The sequence below is a fragment of the Rhincodon typus genome, chromosome 3 (assembly GCF_021869965.1).
Source record: "Rhincodon typus isolate 14 chromosome 3, sRhiTyp1.1, whole genome shotgun sequence".
NCBI classification, from domain to species: domain Eukaryota; kingdom Metazoa; phylum Chordata; class Chondrichthyes; order Orectolobiformes; family Rhincodontidae; genus Rhincodon; species Rhincodon typus.
Window position 1 is genome coordinate 128,227,714 of NC_063334.1, and position 23,762 is coordinate 128,251,475.

The 23,762-nt window shown below is 41.9% G+C and overlaps 1 protein-coding gene across 1 annotated transcript in view; it reads right to left on the reverse strand.

The window, feature by feature from the left end:
* Positions 1–10,251: 10,251 nt before the first annotated feature.
* Positions 10,252–23,762, reverse strand: part of LOC109937488 (excitatory amino acid transporter 1-like) — a 47,999-nt gene continuing 34,488 nt past the window's right edge. The window contains exons 3-5 of the mRNA XM_048594306.1: positions 21,919–22,113; positions 16,470–16,604; positions 10,252–10,456 (exon numbers count right to left, since the gene is read on the reverse strand). Of these exons, the coding sequence (XP_048450263.1) occupies positions 10,252–10,456; positions 16,470–16,604; positions 21,919–22,113 (535 nt within the window). The remainder of the gene's footprint in view (positions 10,457–16,469; positions 16,605–21,918; positions 22,114–23,762) is intronic.

Consider the following 23,762-nt stretch of genomic DNA (forward strand, 5'->3'; position numbering starts at 1 on the left):
GATGGGTTAGTAAATTTGCGGATGACACCAAAGTTGGTGGAGTTGTGGATAATGCAGAAGGATGTTGCAGGTTACAGAGGGATATAGATAAGCTGCAGAGCTGGGCTGAGAGGTGGCAAATCGAGTTTAATGTGGAAAAGTGTGAGGTCATTCACTTTGGAAGGAGTAACAGCAATACAGAGTACTGGGCTAATGGTAAGATTCTTGGTAGTGTGGATGAGCAGAAAGATCTCGGTGTCCATGTGCATAGATCACTGAAAGTTGCCACCCAGGTTGATAGTGTTGTTAAGAAGGTGTACAGTATGTTAGGTTTTATTGGTAGAGGGATTGAGTTTCGGAGCCATGAGGTCATGTTGCAGCTGTACAAAACTCTGGTGCGGCCGCACTTGGAGTATTGCGTACAGTTCTGGTCACCGCATTATAGGAAGGATGTGGAAGCATTGGAAAGGGTGCAGAGGAGATTTACCAGGATGTTGCCTGGTATGGAGGGAAGGTCTTATGAGGAAAGGCTGAGGGTCTTGAGGCTGTTTTCGTTAGAGAGAAGAAGGTTAAGAGGTGACTTGATAGAAACATACAAGATGATCAGAGGATTAGATAGGGTGGACAGTGGGAGCCTTTTTCCTCAGATGGTGATGGCTAGCACAAGGGGACATAGCTTTAAATTGAGGGGTGATAGATATAGGACAGATGTCAGAGGTAGGTTCTTTACTCAGAGAGTAGTAAGGGCGTGGAATGCCCTGCCTGCAAAAATAGTAGACTCGCCCACTTTAAGGGCATTTAAATGGTCATTGGATAAACATATGGATGATAATGGAATAGTTTAGGTTAGATGGGCTTCAGATTGGTTTCACAGGTCGGCGCAACATCGAGGGCCGAAGGGCCTGTACTGTGCTGTAATGTTCTATGTTCTATGTTCTATGACCAACATGCCATTTGCTAATTCCTTGCTGTACCTGCATGCAGGTTTTTAATGACTCAAGTACAAGGTCACCCATGCCCCTTTGGACACCCAAACTTCCCATCATCTATCTTTCTACATTTATTCTTGTTAAATTCTGTCTGCAATGCTCTTCCCCGTCCACTTTCTCTGTTCATCTTGAAGCCTCCTTGCATACTCTTCGCAACTTACATTCCCACCATGTGTCATCATCAAATTTGAAAATATTACAATCAATACACAAATCCAGCTCATTTATTTGGATTCTGATCAGCTGGGACCCAAATCTTTGCAGTACCCCACAAATCATATCCTGCTGTTCTAAAAATGATCTATTTCGACCTCCTCCCTGTTTCTGTCTGTTAACAAAGTCCATTACTATTTTTCTTTTTCTTTATCTCATTTTTGCTTTGGAACTGTGAGTTGCAATTGAGAATTGAAAGTTTGGACTGCAGCTTGTTTTAAAAGGAAGAGTATCCATGACTTGAATCCCAGGCCTTTGTGGAAGGTGAGGGAGGAGATTACAGGGGCCCTGACCCAAATTTTTAAATCATCTCCAGTCACAGGGAAGGTGCCACAGGACTGAAAGACAGCTAATGTGGCTCCACTTTACAAGAAGGGTGGTAGAGATAGACCAAGGGACTGTAGACCAGTGAGTCTAACCTTAGTGGTAGGGAAATTATTAGCGAAAATAGTGAAGGAGGACATTAATCTCCGTTTAGAGAGGCAAAGTTTGATTCAGGATAGTCAGTGTGGTTTTGTCAGGGTGAGATCATGTCTAACAAGTCTGGTGGAATTTTTCAAGGAGGTGACCAAATGTGTAGTTTATAATGGATTTCAGCAAGGCCTTTGACAAATCCCACAAAGAAGCCGATAAAGAAACTAAAAGCTCATGGGATCCAGGGTAACTTGACAAGCTGGATCTAAAATTAGCTTAGTGACAGGAGGCAGAGTGGTGGTAGGAGGCGGTTTGTGTAACTGGAACCTGGTGTGCAGTGGTGTACCACAGGGATCTGTGCTGGGTCCCTTATTGTTTCTGATATTCATAAACAATGGAGATGTGAATGTGAGAGGGATGGTATGTAAGTTTGCAGATGACAAGACTGGCCAGGTGGTTGATAGCGAGGTGGAAGGTGTTAGATTTCAGGATGATATAAACAAATTGGTCAGATGGGTAGATCAGTAACAGATGGAATTTATCCCTGATAAACGTGAGATGATGCACTTTGGAAGAAGGAACAAGACAGGGGAGTACTCAATGAATGGCAGGACACTAGGAAGCTCAGAGGAACAGAGTGATCTTGGGGTACGTGTCCACAGACCCTGAAGGTGACAGGACTGGTTAATAGGGTAGTTAGGAGGGTGTAGGGGATGTTTCCCTTTATCTGATGTAGCATGGATTATTGGAGCAGGGAGGTTATGATGGAGCTGTACAGGACTTTAGTTAGACCATAGTTGGAGTACTGTGTGCAGTGTTGGTCACCGGGCTATAGGCAGGATATGATTGCACTGGAGAGGGTGCAAAGGAGATTCACCAGAATGTTGCGTGGGATGGAGCATTCAACTATGAAGAGAAGCTGGATAAACTCAGGTTGTTTTCTTCAGAGCAGAGAACATTGAGGGTGTGTCCAAATAGAGGTGTGTCAGATTATGAGGAGCATAAAAGGTGTGAATAGAAAACAGCTATTCTCCTTAGTTGAAGGGTCAGTAACAAAGCTGCATAATTCTAAAATGAAAGGCAAGACATTTCGAGGGTAGTTGAAGTGGGAAACCTCGGAAACTTTGAAAAATCTTTTGGATGAGTGCTTGAAATGTCATAACATTCAAGGCTATGGACCTAATGTGGGAAAGTGGGCCAAGTATAGGTAGTCGTATATTTTTGGTGGTACAGACTTGATGGTTAGAAAGGCCTTTTCTGTGTGTATGATTCTATCAGTTTTTTACAGACCCCCTAATAGTTGCAGAGAAGTGGAGGAGCGGATTGAGAGGCAGATACTGAACAGGTGCAGACGTCACAGGGTTGTAGTCATGGGTGACTTCAACTTTCCAAATATTGATTGGAAACTTTTTAGCTGTAATAGTTTAGATGGAACGGATTTTGTCCAGTGCGTTCAGGAAGGATTCCTGACACAGTATGTAGATAGACCAACACGAGGAGAGGCCACTTTGGATTTGGGGCTTGGCAATGAACTGGGCCAAGTGTTAGACCTGATGATAGGGGAGCATTTTGGTTGTAGTGATCATAACTCTGTTACTTTTACAATAGTCATGGAAAAGGATAGGTACATACAGCATTTTAGGTTTATAATTGGGGGAAGGGTAATTATAATTCTGTTAGGCAAGAACTGGGTAACATAAAATGGCAACAGATGCTGTTAGGGAAGAGCACTATAGAAATGTGGAGATTGTTTAAGGAATGCATACTGCGTGTGATCAATATGTTTGTCCCTAGCAGGCAGGGAAGATGCAGTCGAGTGAGGGAGCCTTGGTTCTCAAGAGAGGTCGAACGATTAGTTAAGAGGAAGAAGGATGCTTACATAAGGTGAGGAAGCAAGGATTGGAAAAGGCTCTAGAGGGATACAAGTTATCCAGGAAGGAGCTGAAGAAAGGGCTTAGGAGAGCTATTGGGGGCATGAGAAAACCTTGGCAGATAGGATCATGGAAAACTCCAAGGCCTTTTACACGTTTGTGAGGAATAAGAGAATGACCAAAGTAAGGGTAGGGCTGATCAAGGATTGTAAAGGGAATTTGTGCACAGAGCCTAAAGAGATACGAGAGGTCCTTAATGAATACTTTGTAATGAATACTTTTCTTCGGTATTCACAACTGAGAGGACCTAGTTGTAGGGGAGGACAATGTGAAACAGGCGGGTAGGCTAGAGGAGGTGGATGTTAGTAAGGAAGATGTACTAGGAATTTTGAGGAAATTGAAGATAGATAAGTCCCCCAGACCTGATGGGATTTATCCAAGGATTCTATGGGAAGCGAGGGACAAGATCGCAGGGCCTTTGGTGATGATCTTTTTGTACTCACTGTCCACGGGCATAGTGCCAGAAGATTGGAGAGAGGCAAACGTCATTCCCTTGTTCAAAAAAGGGAATAAGGATAACCCCAGAAATTACAGGCCAGTTAGCCTTACGTCAGTGGTGGGCAAATTATTGGAAAGGGCTCTGAGAGATAGGATTTATGATCAGTTGGATGGGCACAGTTTGATTCGTGATAGTCGGCATGGATTTGTGAGGGGTAGATCATGCCTCACAAACCTTATTGAATTCTTTGAGGAAGTGACCAAACACATGGATGAAGGTAGAGCAGTGGATGTGGTATACATGGATTTAAGTAAGGCGTTTGATAAGGTTCCCCATGGTAGGCTCATGCAGAAAGTAAGGAGGCATGGGATAGGGGTAAATGTGGTAGATTGGATTCAGAATTGGCTGACCCATAGAAGACAAAGGGTAGTAGTGGACAGAAAATATTCAACATGATGCTCAGTTACGAGTGGTGTACCACAAGAATCTGTTCTGGGTCCTCTTCTATTTGTGATTTTTGTAAATGATTTGGATGTAGGAGTGGAAGGGTGGATTAGTAAATTCGCGGACGATATGAAGGTGGTCGAGTTGTGGATAGTGTGGAGGGCTGTTCTAGGTTACAAAGGGACATTGATAGAATGCAGAGCTGGGCTGAGAAGTGGCAGATGGAGTTTAACCCTGAAAAGTGTGATGTGATTCATTTTGGAAGGACAAACTTGAAAGCAGAATACAGGGTTAACGGAAAGATTCTTGGCTGTGTGGAGGAACAGAGGGATCTTGGGGTTCATGTCCACAGTTCCCTGAAAGCTGCCACCCAGGTAGATAGAGTTGTTAAGAAGGCGTATGATGTGTTAGCTTTCATTAACAGAGGGATTGAGTTCAAGAGCCGTTAAGTTATGCTCCAGCTATACAGCAGCCTGGTTTGGCCACATCTGGAGTATTGTGTCCAGTTCTGGTCGCCTCATTACAGGAAAGATGTGGAAGTGTTGGAAAAGGTGCAGAGGAGATTTACCAGGATGTTGCTTGGAATGGAGGGAAGGTCTTACAAGGAAAGGTTGAGAGAGCTAGGGCTTTTCTTTTTAGAACGACGAAGGATCAGTGGTATAGATAGAGTGGACAGCCAGAGACTTTTTCCTAGGGTGGAGGTAGCTGTTACGAGGGGTCATAGTTTTAAAGTGAGTGGAGCTAGATTTTGGGGAGACGTCAGAGGTAGGTTCTTTACTCAGAGAGTGGTAGGGGTGTGGAATGCATTGCTGGAGAGGGTATTGGAGTCGGCCTCATTAGGGGCATTTAAGTGGCTATTAGATAGGCATATGGATGATAGTATAAAGTAGGGGTGGAGGTTAGTTAGACCTTAGGTTTAGGGTAAAAATTCGGCACAACACTGTGGGCCGAAGGGCCTGTACTGTGCTGTACTGTTCTATGTTCTATAAACAAAAGACAGGTCTTTTCATTTGGGAACTGGACTGGAAAGATAAGGCAGGTTAATTTAGTTAATACAGCTTTAAGGACATTGTAGACTTGCTGGAACCAAGATGTTGCTCTGCTCAAGGCTCGCAACTGGATGGATATTGAACTTGTTAACCAAAGGAGGACTGGTGCTGGCTAGCCAATCATGGAGAATTGTGAAAAAAATTAAAAAGAATCAACTGGTTCAGACCGAGTTTTGGGTAGAAAGCAGTTTTGTTTTAGAAGCTTCCAGAATGGGGCTGTGTTTCTTCGTTTTGCTGTCTCTAGTTATTTTCCAGTTTTTAACTTGTTGAAAGTTCTGAGAAAAGAATTCTCGCCTGTAAGAAATCAGTAAAATTCTCCAGAAGTCTGCAGAAACTGTTTGCATTGAACAATGACTCTACAATTCAAGCAAGATGCACAGTCCTTCATGCGAGTAATACAACCCATTGTCCAAGGATTTCATAAAGCCTGGTATTCATTGTTGAGACAGTTATGAAATTGGCATATTACAATTCTTTATTTTCTTTTCTAATTTATCCCTTAATTCTGTCTGTCAGTGTGTGAGTGGGGGTTTCTGATCAAAGAAGATTGGGCTTAATCATAAACATAGATTACCCTGTAGTTTATTTGTGTTCTTCTAAAGTTACATTCTTCATTGTAAATTATTAATTTGTATTTATGTTATAAACTTGGTGTCTGAGATCTATTATTTATAAAGTCTGGTTAGGAACAATTGAGCAATCTTGAGCGTCATTGAATGTTTTAATTTTACTGTGTTGCAACTCCAGTGATTGTGAGGCTGATTTGATTTGGCTTGCTATCCCTGTGTTGTAACGTAATTCTCAATCCATACTAGTATATTCCCTCAATCCAATGCATTCTAATTTTATTTACTAACCTTCTGTGTGTGACAAATCTCATCCACATCCACTTGTTCACATTTATCTACGCTGCTAGTACCATCCTTAAAAAAACTCCAACAGGTTTATCAAATACAATTTCTCTTCTGTGGATTTGTTTTGACTCATCCCAGTAGCATATTTTCTAAGTCTCTTTATCGTATTCTTTATAATACATCCTACCATTTTTCCTACTACTGATGTCAAAGTAACAGGTTTATAGTTCTCCATTCTTCCTCTCTTTTAAGACTAAAATAGGGAAGATTCCTCAACCATGGCTAACAAGGGAAATCAGAGATAGTGTTAAAACCAAAGAGGAGGCATATAAATTGGCCAGAAAAAGCAGCAAACCTGATGACTGGGAGAAATTTAAAATTCAGCAGAGGAGGACAAATGGTTTAATTTGGAATGAGAAAATAGGATATGTAAGTAAGCTTGCGGAAAACATAAAAACTGACTGCAGAAGCCCCTGTGGATGTATGAAGAGTAAAAGACTGGTGAAGACAAATGTAGGTACCTTGTAGTTAGAATCAGATGAATTAATAATGGACAACAAAGAGATGGCAGACCAGTTGAACAAGTACTTTGGATCTGTGTTCACTAAAGAGGACAAAAATAATCTTCAGGAAATGCTAGGGGACAGAGGGTTAAGCAAGGAGGAGGAACTGAAGGAAATCCTTATTAGTCAGGAAATGGTATTGGGGAAATTCATGGGATTAAAACCTGACAAGCCCCAGGGCCTGCTGCTCTACATTCCAGAGTACTTAAGGAAGTGGCCCTAGAAATAGCAGATGCATTGGTGATCATTCTCCAGCATTCTATAGACTCTGGGAGAGTTCCAATGGACTGGAGGGTAGCTAATGTAACTCCACTCTTTAAAAAAGGAAGGAGAGAGAAAATGGAGAATTATAGGTTGGTTAGTCTGACATGGGTATTGGGGAAAATGCTGGAGTCAGTTATTAAGGATGTACATTTGGAAAGCAGTGACTGAATTGGTCCTAGTCAGCATGGATTCACTAAAGGGAAATCATGCCTGACAAATCTGGAATTTTTTGAAGACATGACCAGTAGAGTGGACAAGGGTGAATCAGTAGATCAGAAATGAAAATAGAAGTTGCTGGAAAAGCTCAGCAGATATGGCAACATTTGTGAAGAGAAATCAAAGTTAACATTTTGGGTCTGGTGACCCTTCCTCACAACTCTCCAAATTTGCAGATGACACTAAGCTAGGTGGCAGCGTGTGTTGTGAGAAAGTTGCTATGAGGCTGCAGGGTGACTTGGACAGACTGGCTGAGTTGGCAAATACTTGGCAAATGTAATATAATGTAGATAAATGTGAGGTTATCCACTTTTTGGTGGTCAAAACAGGAAGGCAGATTATTATCTGAATCGTGGCAGTTTAGGAAAAGGTGAAGTGCACCGAGACCTGGGTGTCATGGTGGACGAGTTGCTGAAGGTTGGCATGCAGCTGCAGCAGGCAGTGAGGAAAGCTAATGGCATGCTGGCCTTCATAGCGAGAGGATTTGAGCATCAGAGCGAGGATTTCTTGCTGCAGTTATACAGGTCCTTGGTGAGGCTACACCTTGAGTATTGTGCGCAGTTTTGGTCTCCTAGTCTGAGGAAGGACTATTGAGAAGTCCAGCAAAAGTTCACCAGACTGATTCCCAGGGTAGCAGGACTAACATATGAGGAAAGACTGGATTGACTGGGCTTTTACTTGCTGGAAGTTAGAAGAATTAAGGGGTTCTCATAGAAACATATAAAATTCTGATGGGACTTGACAGGCTAGATGCGGGAAGAAGGTTCCCGATGTTGGGGAAGTCCAGATCTAGGGGTCACAGTCTAAGAATAAGGGGTGAGCAATTCAGGACTGAGATGAGGAAGAATTTCTTCACACAGAGAGTTGAGAACCTATGGAATTTGCTCCTACAGAAAGCTACTGGGGCCAGTTCATTAGATATATTCAAGAGGGAGCTGAATGTGGCTCCTGCGGCTAAAAGGGTCAAGAAGTATGGAGAGGAAGTAAGAGTGGGATACTGAAATTATATGATCAGCCATCATCATATTGAATGGTGGCGCAGGTTCGAAGGCCGAACGGCCTAGTCCTGCACCTATTTTCTATGTTTCAATGTTTAAATAGTGGGGTTACATTTGCACCTTTCTAGCCTACAGGAATTCTTTCTAGAATCTACAGAATTTTAAAAGATAACTACCTATGCATGCTCTATCTCTATCGCCATCTACTTCAACACTTTCGAATGTAGCTTGTTTGGTCCAGGGGATTTATCAACCTTCCAATCCAAATAATTTTTCAACTACTGCCTTTTTATTTAGACTAATTTCTTTCAGTTTCACGTCCTTTGGTTGCCTAATATATCTGGGAGATTTTCTGTATCTTCCTCTGTGAAGATAAACACAAAGTAATTGGTTAGGTTCTCTGCCATTTCCCTATTCTTCATTATAAATTGTCCTCTCTGCCTGTAACTAATTGTGTATATCAATACCAACTCTGTATGACAGGACTTACTGTATGTAATAGGACCAACAAGGTACTGACTATATTAATAGCTCTAATTGGAAAAGAAGATTAACTGTATAATAGGACTGACTCTACACAACAGGACCATCTGTATGTAAAACAGTCCTGTACGACAGGACTGACTATGACTGACAGGACCAACTCAGTATAACATAGCTGACTGTATGAAACAGTACTGCTATGTAAAACAGGCCCGATTGTAAGTAAAAGTAATAACTGGTTCGAAGGTAGGAGACAGAGGGTGGAGGTGCAGGTTGCTTTTTAGACTGGAGACCTGTGACCAGCGGTGTGCCACAAGGACCGATGTTGGTTCCACTGCTTTTTATCAATTATATAAATGATTTGGATGTCAACATAGGAGGTATGGTTAGAACATTTGCTGATGGCTCAAAATTGGTGGTGTAGTGGACAGCCAAGATGGTTACCTCAGAGTACAATGGGACCTTGATCAGGTGGGCTGATGGCTGAGGAGTGGCAGCTGGAGTGTAATTTAGATAAATGTGAGGTGCTGCATTTTGGAAAGGCAAATCAGGGTAGGACTTATACACTTAATGGTAAGGTCCTATGGAGCATTGTTGAACAAAGAGACCTTGGAGTGCAGGTTCATAGTTCCTTGAAAATGGAGCCACAGGTAGACAGGGTGGTGAAGAAGGCATTTGGCATGCTTGCCTTTATTGGTCAGTTCATTGAGTATAGGAGTTGGGAGGGTCATGTTGCAGCTGTACAGGACATTGGTTAGGCCACCAATGGAATACTGCATTCAATTGTGGTCTCCCTGCTAGGGTGAAGGATGTTGTGAAACTTGAAAGCGCTCAGAAAGTATTTACAAGGATGTTGCCAGGGCTGGAGGGTTTGAGCTACAGGGAGAGGCTGAATGGGCTGGGACTGTTTTTCCTAGACTGTCGGAGGCTGAGGGGTGACCTTATAATAAGTTTATAAAATCATGAGGGGCATGGATAGGGTGAATAACCAAGGTCTTTCCCCAGGGAAACTAGAGGGCATAGGTTTAAGCTAAGAGAGGAAAGATTTGAAAGGCATCTGGATGGGTACATGAATAGGAAGGGTTTAGAGGAATATGGGCCAAATGCTGGCAAATGGGGCTAGATTAATTTAGGATATCTGGTCAACATGGATGGGTTTGACAAAACGATCTGTATCCATACTTTAGAGACCTAAGAGGACCTACTGTACCCACAGTCATTGATGTATAATAGAACTAAGCATGTGAGAGTAAAATTAAAGTATACAGCAAATGTTTCAAATTTAAAAAGTAACAATTTCTGATTAGCCTCTAACATGAGAAAACACAACCTATCTGACATGATCAGCTTGAATGCATGTAGTATGAGAGATTGATTGAAACAGAGGATGGGTTCAACCTGGTATTCATCCATGTCTACATCTTGGTCTCACTGTCTGTGGGCTTCTCATTGTCATTGTCCTGGCAGATAAGTTGGTAGGATTTCTTCATCTCGTTTTCCTCAATGACAGAGTTGCAACCCTCAGCATCCATTTTCTGAAGCTCATGACGTGAGAGGTGCTGTACAATGCCAGCTCCCAATGAGTCTCCCAGTACATTGGTTGTGGTGCGCAGTCGATCTCTACAAAGTCAATTAGCAACACACACCCATCAGCCGTGTGTACTAGATATAGCTACAGAAAATGAGAATTTTAGTTAAATATTGCAGTGTATGAACTATTTAGAAAATATGAAAATAAGAGGAACTGAGCAAGTCTGGCAGCATGTGTGGGAAGAAAGCAGAGTTAACATTTCGAGTCTGGTGACCCTTCTTCAGAACCTGCAGCCACCGAATTGAAATGTTAACTTTGCTTTCTCTCCACAGATGCTGCCAGACCGGCTGAGTTTTCCCACAATTTCTGTTTTTTGTTTCAGATCTCCAATATTCACATTTCTTTGTTTTATCAGAATTAGAGGATTTTGAGTAGCTGTACCTAGCCGAGAGAGCACAGTGGGAAGAGAAACCACAATGTCAGTATGGCAGAAATCGAATCCATTTAGATGGAGATGAAAGATAATGAAGGATCAATCACATCAATAGGGGTAATCTGCAATCATTCAGGAGTAGAAGGAAGATAGAGGAAAATACCACCAATATATATGTTTTTCCCCATTACTGCTAATCTCTTTTCCAATGGAGGAAGAATCATAGAATCCCTACAGTGTGGAAACAGCCCCATCGGCCCAACAAGTCCACACTGAACCTCAGAGCATCCCACCCAGACCCATCCCCCTATTCTACACTTCCCTGAACACTACGGGCAATTTAGCATGGCCAATCCACCTAACCTGCACATCTTTGGACTGTGGGAGGAAACCGGAGTACCCGGAGGAAACCCACACAGACACAGGGAGAATGTGCAAACTCCACACAGACAGTGGCCCGAGGCTGGGATTGAACCTGGGTCCCTGGCGCTGTGAGGCAGCAGTGCTAATCACCGTGCCACCGTGCTGCCCTAATGTAATTGAAAATATTTTCTGAGTTGCTTCTGAAATTCTGTGCAATTTCTTTTCGTATTTGTTTTCCTTAGCCCTTGTTCTGTGCTTTGTCACCCAGAATTATTACATTGCAGAAGGAGGCCATTTGACCCATTCTGTCTGCACCAGCTCTCTGAAAGAACTACTGATGTACAGCCTTTCTCCCAGCTTCTTCTCCGCAACCCTTTTCAGGTAACAGTAAAATTCCTTTTACAGCACTTAAGTTGACACATCTTAACCACAATCACAGGGCATTCCAGATGCTGATTGACTGAATGAAGAAGTTTTTCCTCATGTCACTTCTGCTTCTTTCACCAATTACCATAAATCTGTGACCTCTCAGTCTCAATCCTTTCTCAAGAGTGGTAGTTTCTCCCCAACTACTCTGTCCAAATCCATCATGATCACCAATATTTCTAACAACTCCCTTCCCAGCATTTTCTCCAAATAAAACAGTCCTAACTTCTCCAATCTGTCTCCATAACTTCAGTAACTCTTTGTTAACCTTTTATTATTCTTTGTGTCATTGATAAACACCTGAATCTCTGCTTTACTTTTGCCTTTTTGTTTGCTTTTTGTGATTGTTTTGTTGCCTCTTACCTCTTTAGTATTCCACAGCTGTCTTTATCAACACGATCTCTTGTCCCTAAGAGGTATAAATTGGCCGTGTATAATATTAATTCTTTTGAAACACCTTCCACTGGCTCCCTGGTCATCAGGAACATCCTTCTCACACTTACCATGTCCAGTCCTTTTAGAATTTTATAAAGTTCTATGAGATCATCCCACATTCTTCAAAACTCAAGTGACTATAGTCCTAACCAGTCTTCACAAATCAGTCTTGCTATCCCAGGAATCAGTCAGGTAAACCTTTGCATATCTCCCTCCATAGCCAAAACATCCTTCCTCAGGTAAGGAGATCAACACTGCACACAGTATTCCAATTGTGGTCTCATGGGGGCCCTATACAATTGCAACAATCCCTGTTCCTGTACTCAAATCCTCACAATATGAAGGCCAACAACTCATGGCTTTCTTCATCGTCATCTGTACTTGCATGTTTACTGTGACCTACTGGTGTACAGGGTCACTCAGGTCTCACTGCACCTCCTCTTTCCCAATCTGTCACCATTCAGATAATAATCTGCCTTCCTGTTTTTGCTCCCAAAGTGGACAACCTCATGTTTATACTTTATATCCTATACATTTACCCACACACTCAGCTTGTCCAAATCACACTGAAGCATCTGTGCATTCTCCTCACAGCTCACCCTCCCTCCCAGCTTTCTGTCAATTGCAAACTTGGAGATATTACATATAGTTCCCACATCTACATCATTATTTTATATTGTGAAAGGTAGTGTCCTAGCACTGATCTCTGTGGTACCCACTAATCACTGCCTGCCAGTCAAAAAAAGACCTATTTATTCCTATTCTTTGTTTCTGACTGCCAATTAATCCTTTATCCATGTCAGTACACTATCCCCAATCCTTTGTGCTTTAATTTTACATGCTAATCTCTTTTGTGGGATCTTATCAAAAAGCCTTATGAAAGCCCAAGTAAACCAGATACACTAGCTCCCCCTCATCAACTCAACTAGTTACATCCTCAAAAAACTCCAGGACCCTTATCAAGAAGCATGATATCCTTTTTGTAAATCCATAAATCTGTCTGATCTTGTCACTTTATTTCCAAGTGCTCTGCTGTTAAATATTTTACAATGGACTTGAACATTTTCCTCACTACCGTTTTTAGGCTAACCAATCTATAATCCCTGTTTTCTCTTTACCTCCATGAGGACGGCCTCAACCGGGATCTTGGGTTCATGTCGCACTAAAGGTGACCCCGCCGCAATATACAATCACACATGCACACATACACACACACACACACATACACACACACAAACACACATACATACACACACACACACACTCTCTCTCTCCCCCCTCACACACACACTCACACTCTCTCTACCCCCACCCATCCCTGTCACACACACATGCACACACACATGTGAATGTATGAGGTGAATTTGCATTTGCAGGTACATTCTATTGTGGTCAAAAGGCACACAATTTAAAGATAGTCAGTCAATGTGGTGTTTTATAACTTCCTAATCTAGCAGTAAAATAGCCTGACTCTAAAGCAAAACACAAACAGATTTTAAACAAGGCCTCACACCTAACATGCATTGTCTCACCTAAAATGTCACCTCTTCTTTACACTGATAAAACCTTTGGTTCTCTCGGGGCAGTAACTTGAAAGAAATTCAGGGATTTACATATACATAATCAATAAAAACCTTCTAACTAATTAAAGATTTAACGGCATCTTAGGTTTGTTTAATACATTCTCATCAGTGGTGTGACCCTTTGATCTTTAACATATAAATTCTGTGTCTGATACTACCTCTCTCACTAACACCCGAAGAAGGAGCAAGGCTCCAAAAGCTGTATTTTCAAATAAACCTGTTGGACAATAATCTGGTGTTGTGTGATTTCTGACCTTGTCCACCTGAGTCCAACACCGGCACCTCCACATCATCTCTCCTTTTTTTAGTAGTGGAACTGTATAAGCCACTCTCCAGTTCATAGGAATTGTTCCAGAATCTGTACAATCTTGAAAGATGACCATCAATGCATCCACTATTTTTATAAATTAATTTGCAGGATGTGGATGTCACTAGCTAGGCCAGCATTTATTGCCCATCCCTAATTGCCCAGAGGGCAGGTAAGAGTCAATTAGATTACTGTGGATCTGGAGTCACATTTAGGTCAGACCAGATAAGGATGGTAGTTTCCTTCCTTGAAGGACTTTAGTGAACTAGATGATATTTTCCCCAACAATTGACAATGGATTCATGGTCATTGTTAAACTTTTAATTCCAGGGTTTCTCTTTAATTCAAATTCCACCATTGTGGGGATTCAAACCTCAATCCCCGGAATATTTTCTGGGTCTAGCGATAATACCACTAGGCCATGGCCTCCCCAGTGACCAGGGCCACTTTCTTATATACTCTGGGATGTAGATTATCAGGCCATGGGGATTTATCAATTACCTCAACACCATTTCCCTGCCAATACTGATTTACTTCAGTTTCTCCTTCTCACCAGACCCTGCATTTCCCAATGTATTAAACAAACCTAAGCTGCTGTTAAATCTTTAATCAGTTAGAAGGTTTTTATTGATTGATATGTATATGTAAATCCCTGAATTTCTTTTAAGTCACTGCCCCGAGAGAACGAAAGGTTTTATCAGTGTAAAGAAGAGGTGGCATTTTAGGTGAGACAATGCGTGTTAGGCCTTGTTTAGAATCTGTTTGTGTTTTGCTTTAGAGTCAGGCTATTTTACTTCTAAATTAGGAAGTTATAAAACACCACATTGACTGACTATCTTTAAATTGTGTGCCTTTTGACCACAATAGAATGTATCTGCAAATGCAAATTCACCTCATACATTCACATGTGTGTGTGCATGTGTGTGTGACGGGGATGGGTGGGGGGTAGAGAGAGTGTGAGTGTGTGTGTGGGGGGGAGAGAGAGAGTGTGTGTGTGTGTGTGTATGTATGTGTGCGTGTGTGAGAGTGTAATGTGCGGTGGGGTCACCTTTATTGCGACATGAACCCAAGATCCCGGTTGAGGCCGTCCTCATGGAGGTAAAGAGAAATCAGGGATTATAGATTGGTTAGCCTAAAAACGGTAGTGAGGAAAATGTTCAAGTCCATTGTAAAACATTTAACAGCAGAGCACTTGGAAATAAAGTGACAAGATCAGACAGATTTATGGATTTACAAAAAGGATATCATGCTTCTTGACAAGTGTCCTGGAGTTTTTTGAGGATGTAACTAGTTGAGTTGATGAAGGGGAGCTAGTGTATCTGGTTTACTTGGGCTTTCATAAGGCTTTTTGATAAGATCCCACAAAAGAGATTAGCATGTAAAATTAAAGCACGAGGGATTGGGGATAGTGTACTGACATGGATAAAGAATTAATTGGCAGTCATTATTTGCTTCTTCCTTTGTGAAGACAGAACCAAAATATGTATTTATTTGGTCTGCTGTATTTTTGTTCTCCATTATAATTCACCAGGATATTGCCTGGGATGGAGCATTTCAATTTGGAAGAGAAGCTTTGATTTTATTCATTAACAGAATGAGGGCTTCACTAGCTAGGCAGCATTTATTGCCTATTGGGGGTTCAGAGTCAACCACATTGCTGTGGGCCTGGAGTCACATGTAGGCCAGACCAGGTAAGGATGGCATTTTCCATCCCTAAAGGACATTAGTGAACCAGATGGGTTTTTACGACAATGGATTCACGGCCATCATTAGCTTCTTAATTCCAGATATTTTAATGAATTCAAATTCCACCATCCATGGTGGGATTCTAACCCAGGTCTCCAGAACATTATCTGGGTCTCTGGATTAGAACTCCAGTGATAATACCACCAGGCCATCGCCTCCAGGATACGGATATGACCATAAAATATTGGAGGAGAATTAGGCTATTCGTCTCATCAAGTCTGTTCCACCATTTGATCGTGGCTAATAAGCTTGGATTGTTTTCTTTGCAGTAGAGATGGTTGAGGGGAGAACTGTAGAGGTGTAGAAGATTATGAGGGGCATTGCAGGGTGAAGAAAAAGCAACTGTTTCCCTTCATTGAAGTGTTAATAACAAGGGTGCATAATTTTAAAGTGAAATGCCGGAGGTTTAGAGTGGATTTGGGGAAAAACATCGTCACCCAGAGCATGGTGGCAGTCTGGAATGCACTGCCTAGAAGCGTAGATGAGGTGACAAACCTTTGAAAAAATACTTGGATGAGCACTTGACGTGTCATAACATTCAAGGCTGTGGGCCTAGTTTGGGAAAATGGGACTAGCGTAGGTAGTAGTATATTTTTGGTGGGACAGACATGATGGGCCAAAGGGCTCTCCTGTACTGTATGATTCTGTGATTTATTGAAGGGAAAATGAAGCAAGCATGATGGAGAAAAAAATAGAAGCAAATGATGTTGTGTTGGGAGGGGGTTTGTATGGATCATGAAAACAAGCATGAACTAGTAGACCAAATGGCCTATTTCTGTGATGTAAATACTTGGTAAAGACATACGCACAGGAACCAATCCACCGCAATGATCAAAGTGATGTCGTCTGTTGGAAGCCCAACCGATGTCAGTACGATCACCATGGTAACCAAGCCTGCCTGTGGGATGCCAGCAGCACCAATACTAGCAGCTGTGGCAGTGATACTGGTTGGAAGAGAAAAAGAAAGGCATTAAACAATTTGTCCAGAATAATTCACATCAAAGCTAACAACATTGTAAAATTGATCAGACTGTTGGCGATGGAGTGGACTTCTTCACAATGGCAAATGTCGCAGAAAACCTGTAACCACTGCCCTCACACCAACTTTTTGCTGAGTTTCAGAAGAATAGAATTGTTTACAATGAACATAAGCATGAGAAAGCTAATATACTGTAATGGCAAAATCAAATAAGTCCCACTGCCCGCTTTCTCCCCATGGTCTTGCATCAATCCCAAACTAGTCTCATTACCCTATTCTCTTTCCTAGCCCTGCAACAATACCAAACTAAACTCGCATGCCTTCTTTCCTCAGAACCCTGGATCGATCCTAAAGTAAACCATTGCCCCACTCTCTCCCCATCATCCTGCAGCTTAAAATCACAGAATAATTGAATTGTTACGCCACAAGATTGGCCATTTGGCTTTTCTTATCCATTTTAACCCTCTGAAAGAGCAACCCACCTAGTACCATCCCTCACCTCTGGCAGTACTGGCACCATGTTGTAAGACATTCCTACAGCTGGCATCCAGTTCTGCTGGGATCTTCTTTGGGTAGATTTGCCACCACCAGTCCTTCCTGTATAAAATCAGTTAACAGGGCTAACTTGTATTAAGTGGTAAGGGATTAACTACAGTCAGCCTTTGGCAGAAGTGGCACAAACATAACTAACGAGTAGTTTATTACATCATAGTAAGATAACAGGTTCTATTAGCTTAAGACTGGTTAACTTATTAACACTAAGGGCTGAATCCTGTGGGTATTTTTGTCTATATGTTAGGTTCATCGTGTTTCACAGAAGGTTTCTCTCTATGATACATAGCAAGATCTCACTTCATTTCACCAAAGGCATCTTAATAACTGCCTACCCCAATCTTATGATGCCTCCGATTCTAGCCTATGAAAATACCCACCATTTCCAGAAGAACTTACAACTCATCAGATGTCTCCTGAAAGATTGGCGTCCCTGGCACCTGCACAAATTTTAAAAGGCTGCTGTCATCCACTAACGGCTACATCAGGCATTTTCAATCCCTCCCTGTCCCTCATTACAAGCGAAAACAGCCTGGAAAGTGCCAGGACAGATGGGGCTGCCTAACATCTGGTTCTCACCCAGTACTATGAGAGAAATTTGTCCATCACAGGAGAAGACTAGAGCCACTCCTGCGGGAATGATGAGATGTACACATCTCACTAACTGAGTGATATCCTTCATTACACTGCAACTCTCACATTAACCTTGCTGTCAATGCCATTCATTGTATATCACTTCTAACCATTGGCCGTGATGCCACTTCCCTCTTGTGTCTTGCAACTGCCAGTGGGTGCCCAGCACAGAATGGGCTGCTCTGCCACAAGGAACGTCCTTGACTTGTGAAGAAGAAAGTTGTACACCCCACCAGCTCAAACACTGTCTCCTTGGTTTAGGTTCAGAATGTTTGGCAACATAAGCTGACCAGAAGCTCTGACAGAACTGCAGCTGAATGAAATGCTCCAGGCCACTAGCACTCCGACGACTGCCGGAGACCAGGCACCTGTTTAGCTCCAGGTGGCAGAGGGCCTTGTAGTGTCAGCAATCAGGGACTTCATTCAAATGTGCAAGGAGGCACAGAACAGTAGACAGGTATGTGGGAGGCGATAGCCAATCCACTTTCAAAGACTGTCTCCTCATTTCAATGTAATTCGCTTTGTTTAAGTTTAACGCAGTTCTTTCAAACTGAATGTAAAATCCTGCATTGGGGAGACAGAGTGCAGAATGGATGACTGCTTTGCAGAACATCTACATTCAGTATGAAAAAATGACTCTGAGTTTTCAGTTGACCCACATCACCACGTTCCCTGGCCAATACCCCTGTCTCAGTTTTGCAGCAGTGCTCCAGCGAAGCTCAGCACAAGCTGAAGGAACAGCACCTTATTTTCCATTTGAGAACACTGAAGTCTTCTGGACTCAATATTGCGTTCAACAACTTTAGGGCTTGAGCACCTTTTCTGATGTACTTACACCAACCTCCACATACCAGATGTTGTCATCACTTGAGCTGCTACCACAAACAATCCACAAACCCACAAACAACCTATTGCCACCTACTAATGGTCCTCATTAGCAGCATTTGATTCTCCCCAGGCTTACCTTTACCCATTCCTTTTTCTGCCTGAACTGTTTTTCTCTCTCTCTGGGCTCCATCTCCAACAATGTGAGTAAATCCCATCCCTAAGAATCTTCTCCAATAATTTCCCTACCACTGATGTAAGGCTTACCAACCTGTAATTTCCTGGATTATTCCTGTTGCCCTTCTTAAACAAAGAAACAACACTGGCTATCCTCTGAGACCATTTCTATGACTAAAGAGAATCTAAAAATTTCATTCAAGGCCTCAGCAATTTCCTCACCTGAGACCTTAATATTTTTCAAGACACCCAACACATCCTCCTTTTTTATATTGACATGCCCCAGAATATCAACATACTCCTCCCAAGACTCACTATCCTTTGTGAATACCAGTGCAAAGTATTCATTAAGGACCTCACCCATGTCCTCTGATTCCATGCATAAATTCCCTCCTTTGTTATTGAGTAAACCTATCCTTTCCCTAGTTATCCTTTTGCTCCTTATATATATGTGAAGCATCTTGGGATTTTCCTTAATCCTTTTTGCCAAAGACATTTCATGGCCTCTTTTAGCTCTCCTAATTCCTTGTTTGAGTTCTTTACTGCTATCTTTGTAATCTGAGGGCTCTCGCTTTCTTCAGTTCCTAAATTTATGTATGCTTCCTTTTTGTTTTTGACTAAGCTCCCAATTTCTCTTTGTCATCCAAGGTTCCTGAGTTTTGCCGTCCTTATCCTTCATTTTCACAGGAACATGCTGGTCTAAAGTCTAATCAACTGGGGGTCTTTCAAAGATTCCCACTTGCCAGATGTGGATTGACCCTCAAACAGCCACCCCCAATCTACATTCCTCAGTTCCTGTTTAATATTGTGGTATTTAGTCTTCCCCCAATTTAATGCTTTTGCCTGAGGACTACACTTATCCTTTTCTATAAGTAACTTAAAACTTACAGAATTATGGTCACTGTTCCTGAAATGCTCTCCCACTGAAACTTCAATCACTTGGCCAGTTTATTCCCCAATACCAGGTCTAATATGGCCTCTTACTCTCATTGGACTAATCACATAGCGTTTCAGATAACCGCCCTGGACAAAACTAAAAAAGGCCTCCCCCCCCCCACCATCCAATCTCCTGGCAATAAGGAAGTCCCAGTCAATATGGGGGAAGTTATTTTCACATTTTTCCATAATCTGTCCTTCTATCACCCGTTGGCTGTTGGGAGGCCTGCAGTACAATCCTATCAAAGGGATTGTGCCCTTCCTATCCTGAACTGTACCCATATAGCCTCGCTTGATGAGCCCTCCAAAGTGTCCTCCCATAGTACAGCTGTGATAGTCACCCTCTATCAGTAACGCACGTGCCCTACTCCTCTACGTCTTTTACATCTCCCTTTATGTCACCTGAAACCTCCATATCCTGGCTGCCAGTCTTGATCCTGTCTCAACTAAGTATCTGTTCCTGCTGAATTTATCCAGCAATTTCTGTTTTTATTTCTGATTTCCAGAATCCACAGTTTTTTCTTATTTTTAAAAAATTCTATCATGTTGTAACTACTACTTCCTAGGGGATCTTTTACTCTGAGATCATTTATTAAAGCTGCTTCATCACTCATTACCAGATCAAAGGTGGCCTGCTGCCTGGGTGGATCCATGACATTTAGCTCTTGGAAACTATCCCTAATGCACTCTCTGAATTCGTAGTTAAACCTACCCTTTTCAACTTGATTGACCCAATCAACATGAAGATTAGCATCATCCATAATTATTGGTCTATTCTTTTTACATGGTTCTGATTACTGATTGTTGTTGATTTATACCCTTTTGTATAGTATAGCTACTCTTTGGGGGTCTGCGTATTTTCCTATCAATGTCTTCTTTCCCTTGCTGTTACCTACCTCTATCCAAATGAACTCTACATCCAAGGCTAGATCATCTCACAATTGTACTCATTTCATCTCTCATTAACAGCACTACCCCACCATCTTGTTCTTCCCTCCTGTCTTCCAAAAGGTCAAATATCTCTGAAAGTTAAATTCCCAGTTCTAATCGCCTTTTAACCATTTGTCTATATAGATCATATCCATTTACCTCAATTTGGGCCTCAGTTTATCTACTTTATTCTAAATGCTTCTTGCATTAAGATAGAAAGCCTTTAGGTTTAGAGATAGCAAGAACTGCAGATGCTGGAGTCAGAGACAACATAGTATGGACCTGAAGAAACACAGCAGGCCAGGCAGCATCAGAGGAGCAGGAAAATTGACGTTTCGGGTCGGGACTCTTCTTCAGAAATTTCTGAAGCCTTTAGATTTGCCATTTTTAATCATCTTAAATTTTCCTTGTACTGTGGTCCTATTTGCTTCTCACCTTAGATTATTCTGTCCACCATTTTTGCATTCTACTGTTCTTGCTTTTATTACAATCCATTACTGTTATTACTATTACTGAGATGCCTGATGACGGGAGGGTGGCCAATATTGTACCATTGTTTAAGAAAGGTTGTAAAAAGAAACCAAGGCCTATAGATATGTAAGCCTGACTTTGGTTGCGGATAAATTTTTGGAGGTGATTATAAAAGATAGGATTTATGGACATCTAGGGAGGCAAAAATCGATTAGGGATAGTCAGCATGGTTTTGTGTGAGAAAAATCGTGTCTCACAGACCTGATTAAGTTTTTTGAAGAAGTTACCAAAAAGATTGATGATGGTAGAACAAAGAACAAAGAAAATTACAGCACTGGAACAGGCCCTTCGGCCCTCCAAGCCTGCGCCAATCCAGATCCTCTATCTAAACCTGTTGCCTATTTTCCAAGGATCTCTATCCCTCTGCTCCCTGCCCATTCGTGTATCTGTCTAGATACATCTTAACTGACGCTATCGTGCCCGCCTCTACCACCTCCGCTGTTTTACTCGTAGAGATATACCTTTCTGGGTCTTGAGACCACTTGTAATACAATATACGATTAGATCACATGAGCACCTCTCAGATGTTTGAGGATACGTTGCCAGAATTTAGTTTCACTTTGGACACAAGACATATCACAAAAAGAAAATATAGACATTTCACCAAAGGACAAGGATCGTCACATAATACTTTGAAATTTATGTCTTTATATTCCAGGAGTAATTGTGGTTATTTGACTAAAAGTCACTTTTACCTGATGGTGATGATTTGTCCAAAGTTGAGTTCAAAGTTGTTAACTTGTGCAATGAAGATAGCAGCAAGTGCTTCGTACAGTGCAGTGCCGTCCATGTTAATTGTGGCACCCACAGGCAGCACAAATCTGGTGATTCGTTTATCCAGCCCAATTTTGTCCTCCAGGCATCGAAATGTGATAGGTAAAGTGGCTGAGCTGGAAGGCAGTAGAAGATAAATGTTAGCAGTGCAGTGAGTCACAACATCAATACTCTAGGCCAGGAATTCTGTTTATTTTTAAGGAACTGTGTGTGTCTGTGTTCACATTTATGTCTATATCTGTACATGTTACTCTATGGCCCCAATTGATGGATGCGGCAGGTTTTGTTTCAGGAAAGTGACACTGGCATTGCTAAAAGTGGCTGAGGAGGTCAGTAGCAACAGTGATAAGATCATAACATAAGAAATAAGAACAGGAGTAGGCCATCTGGCCCATCAAATCTGCTCCACCATTCAATAAGATCATGGCTGATCTTTTTGTGGACTCAGCTCCACTTATCCGCCCACTCACCATAACCCTTAGTTCCTTTACTGTTCAAAAATCTATTTATTTTTAAAGTTTTTGAGAAGATTTGTAGCTTGAGTTGTGGATGAGGTTGTAGACTTGCTCGCCGAGCCGGTGAGTTTGGTTGCTGACCAAAGAAGAAGAGAACAATTAACCAACTTCCTTTCTTAGACATAATGGTAGAACCTAAGAACAACGGGAACTCAGACTAGCATATATAGAAAGACGACATTTATGGACAAGATACTTAATTACACCAGCAACTACCTCGACACCAGTAAACGGAGCTGCATCAGGACATCATTCAAATCAGCCACAACACCTTGCTGCTATCCAGAATTGTGCAGAGCGGAACAGGAACACTTATATAGAGTTTTTAAAAGGAACGGAGACCCAAAAAGCACAATCCGCTGTTACCACCACGACATACTACAGCAAGAAGACGCATCACAGCCAGACACACTAGTCACCCTACTGTACATCAGAGACATATCAGAGGTGACCATATGACTACTCAGACTCCTAGGTATTAGGGTAGCTCACAAACCAACAATCACCCTGCCACAGCTACTGATGAACATGAAGGATCCCATACCCACAACCAATAAAACTAATGTAATACACAAAATACCATGCAAGGACTGTGAGAAACATTACATAGGCCAACCTGGAAGAAAACTGACAATGAGGATACACACTAGGTACAACACCAACTAACTACCAAGAGACACGACTAATTCTCACTGGTTTCAATACAAAGAAGGACACGAATTCAACTGGGACAACACATCCATGATAGCACAAGCCAAAAAGTAGTTCCAGGAGGCCTAGTATTCCAACCAGAACTCCATCAACAAACACTGGACCCCATATAAAAACCACTCAAAAACAGAACCATAAGTAATGTCAACCACTCCAGCAAACCGAGGTATATAAATAACAAGTGAGACAGAACACCAATGTTTTAACAGAGGCGCACTGACAATGTTACCTAGCAGGGTGATAAAAAGTCTGCAAGCAAACACACCAGCTCAGTGAGCAAGAATACAACCTCTGTCTATCTTTGCCTTAAAAACATTCAATGAGGAAACCTCAACTGCTTCACTGGGCAGGGAATTCCACAGATTCACAACCTTTTGGGTGAAGAAGTTTCCCCTCAATTCAGTCCTAAATGCCCCAACTTCTAGTTTCCCCCAACAGTGAAAACAATCTCCCTGCTTCTATATTATCTATTCCCTTCGTAAGTTCATATGTTTATATCAGATTCCCCCCTCATTCTTCTAAATTTCAATGAGTGTAGT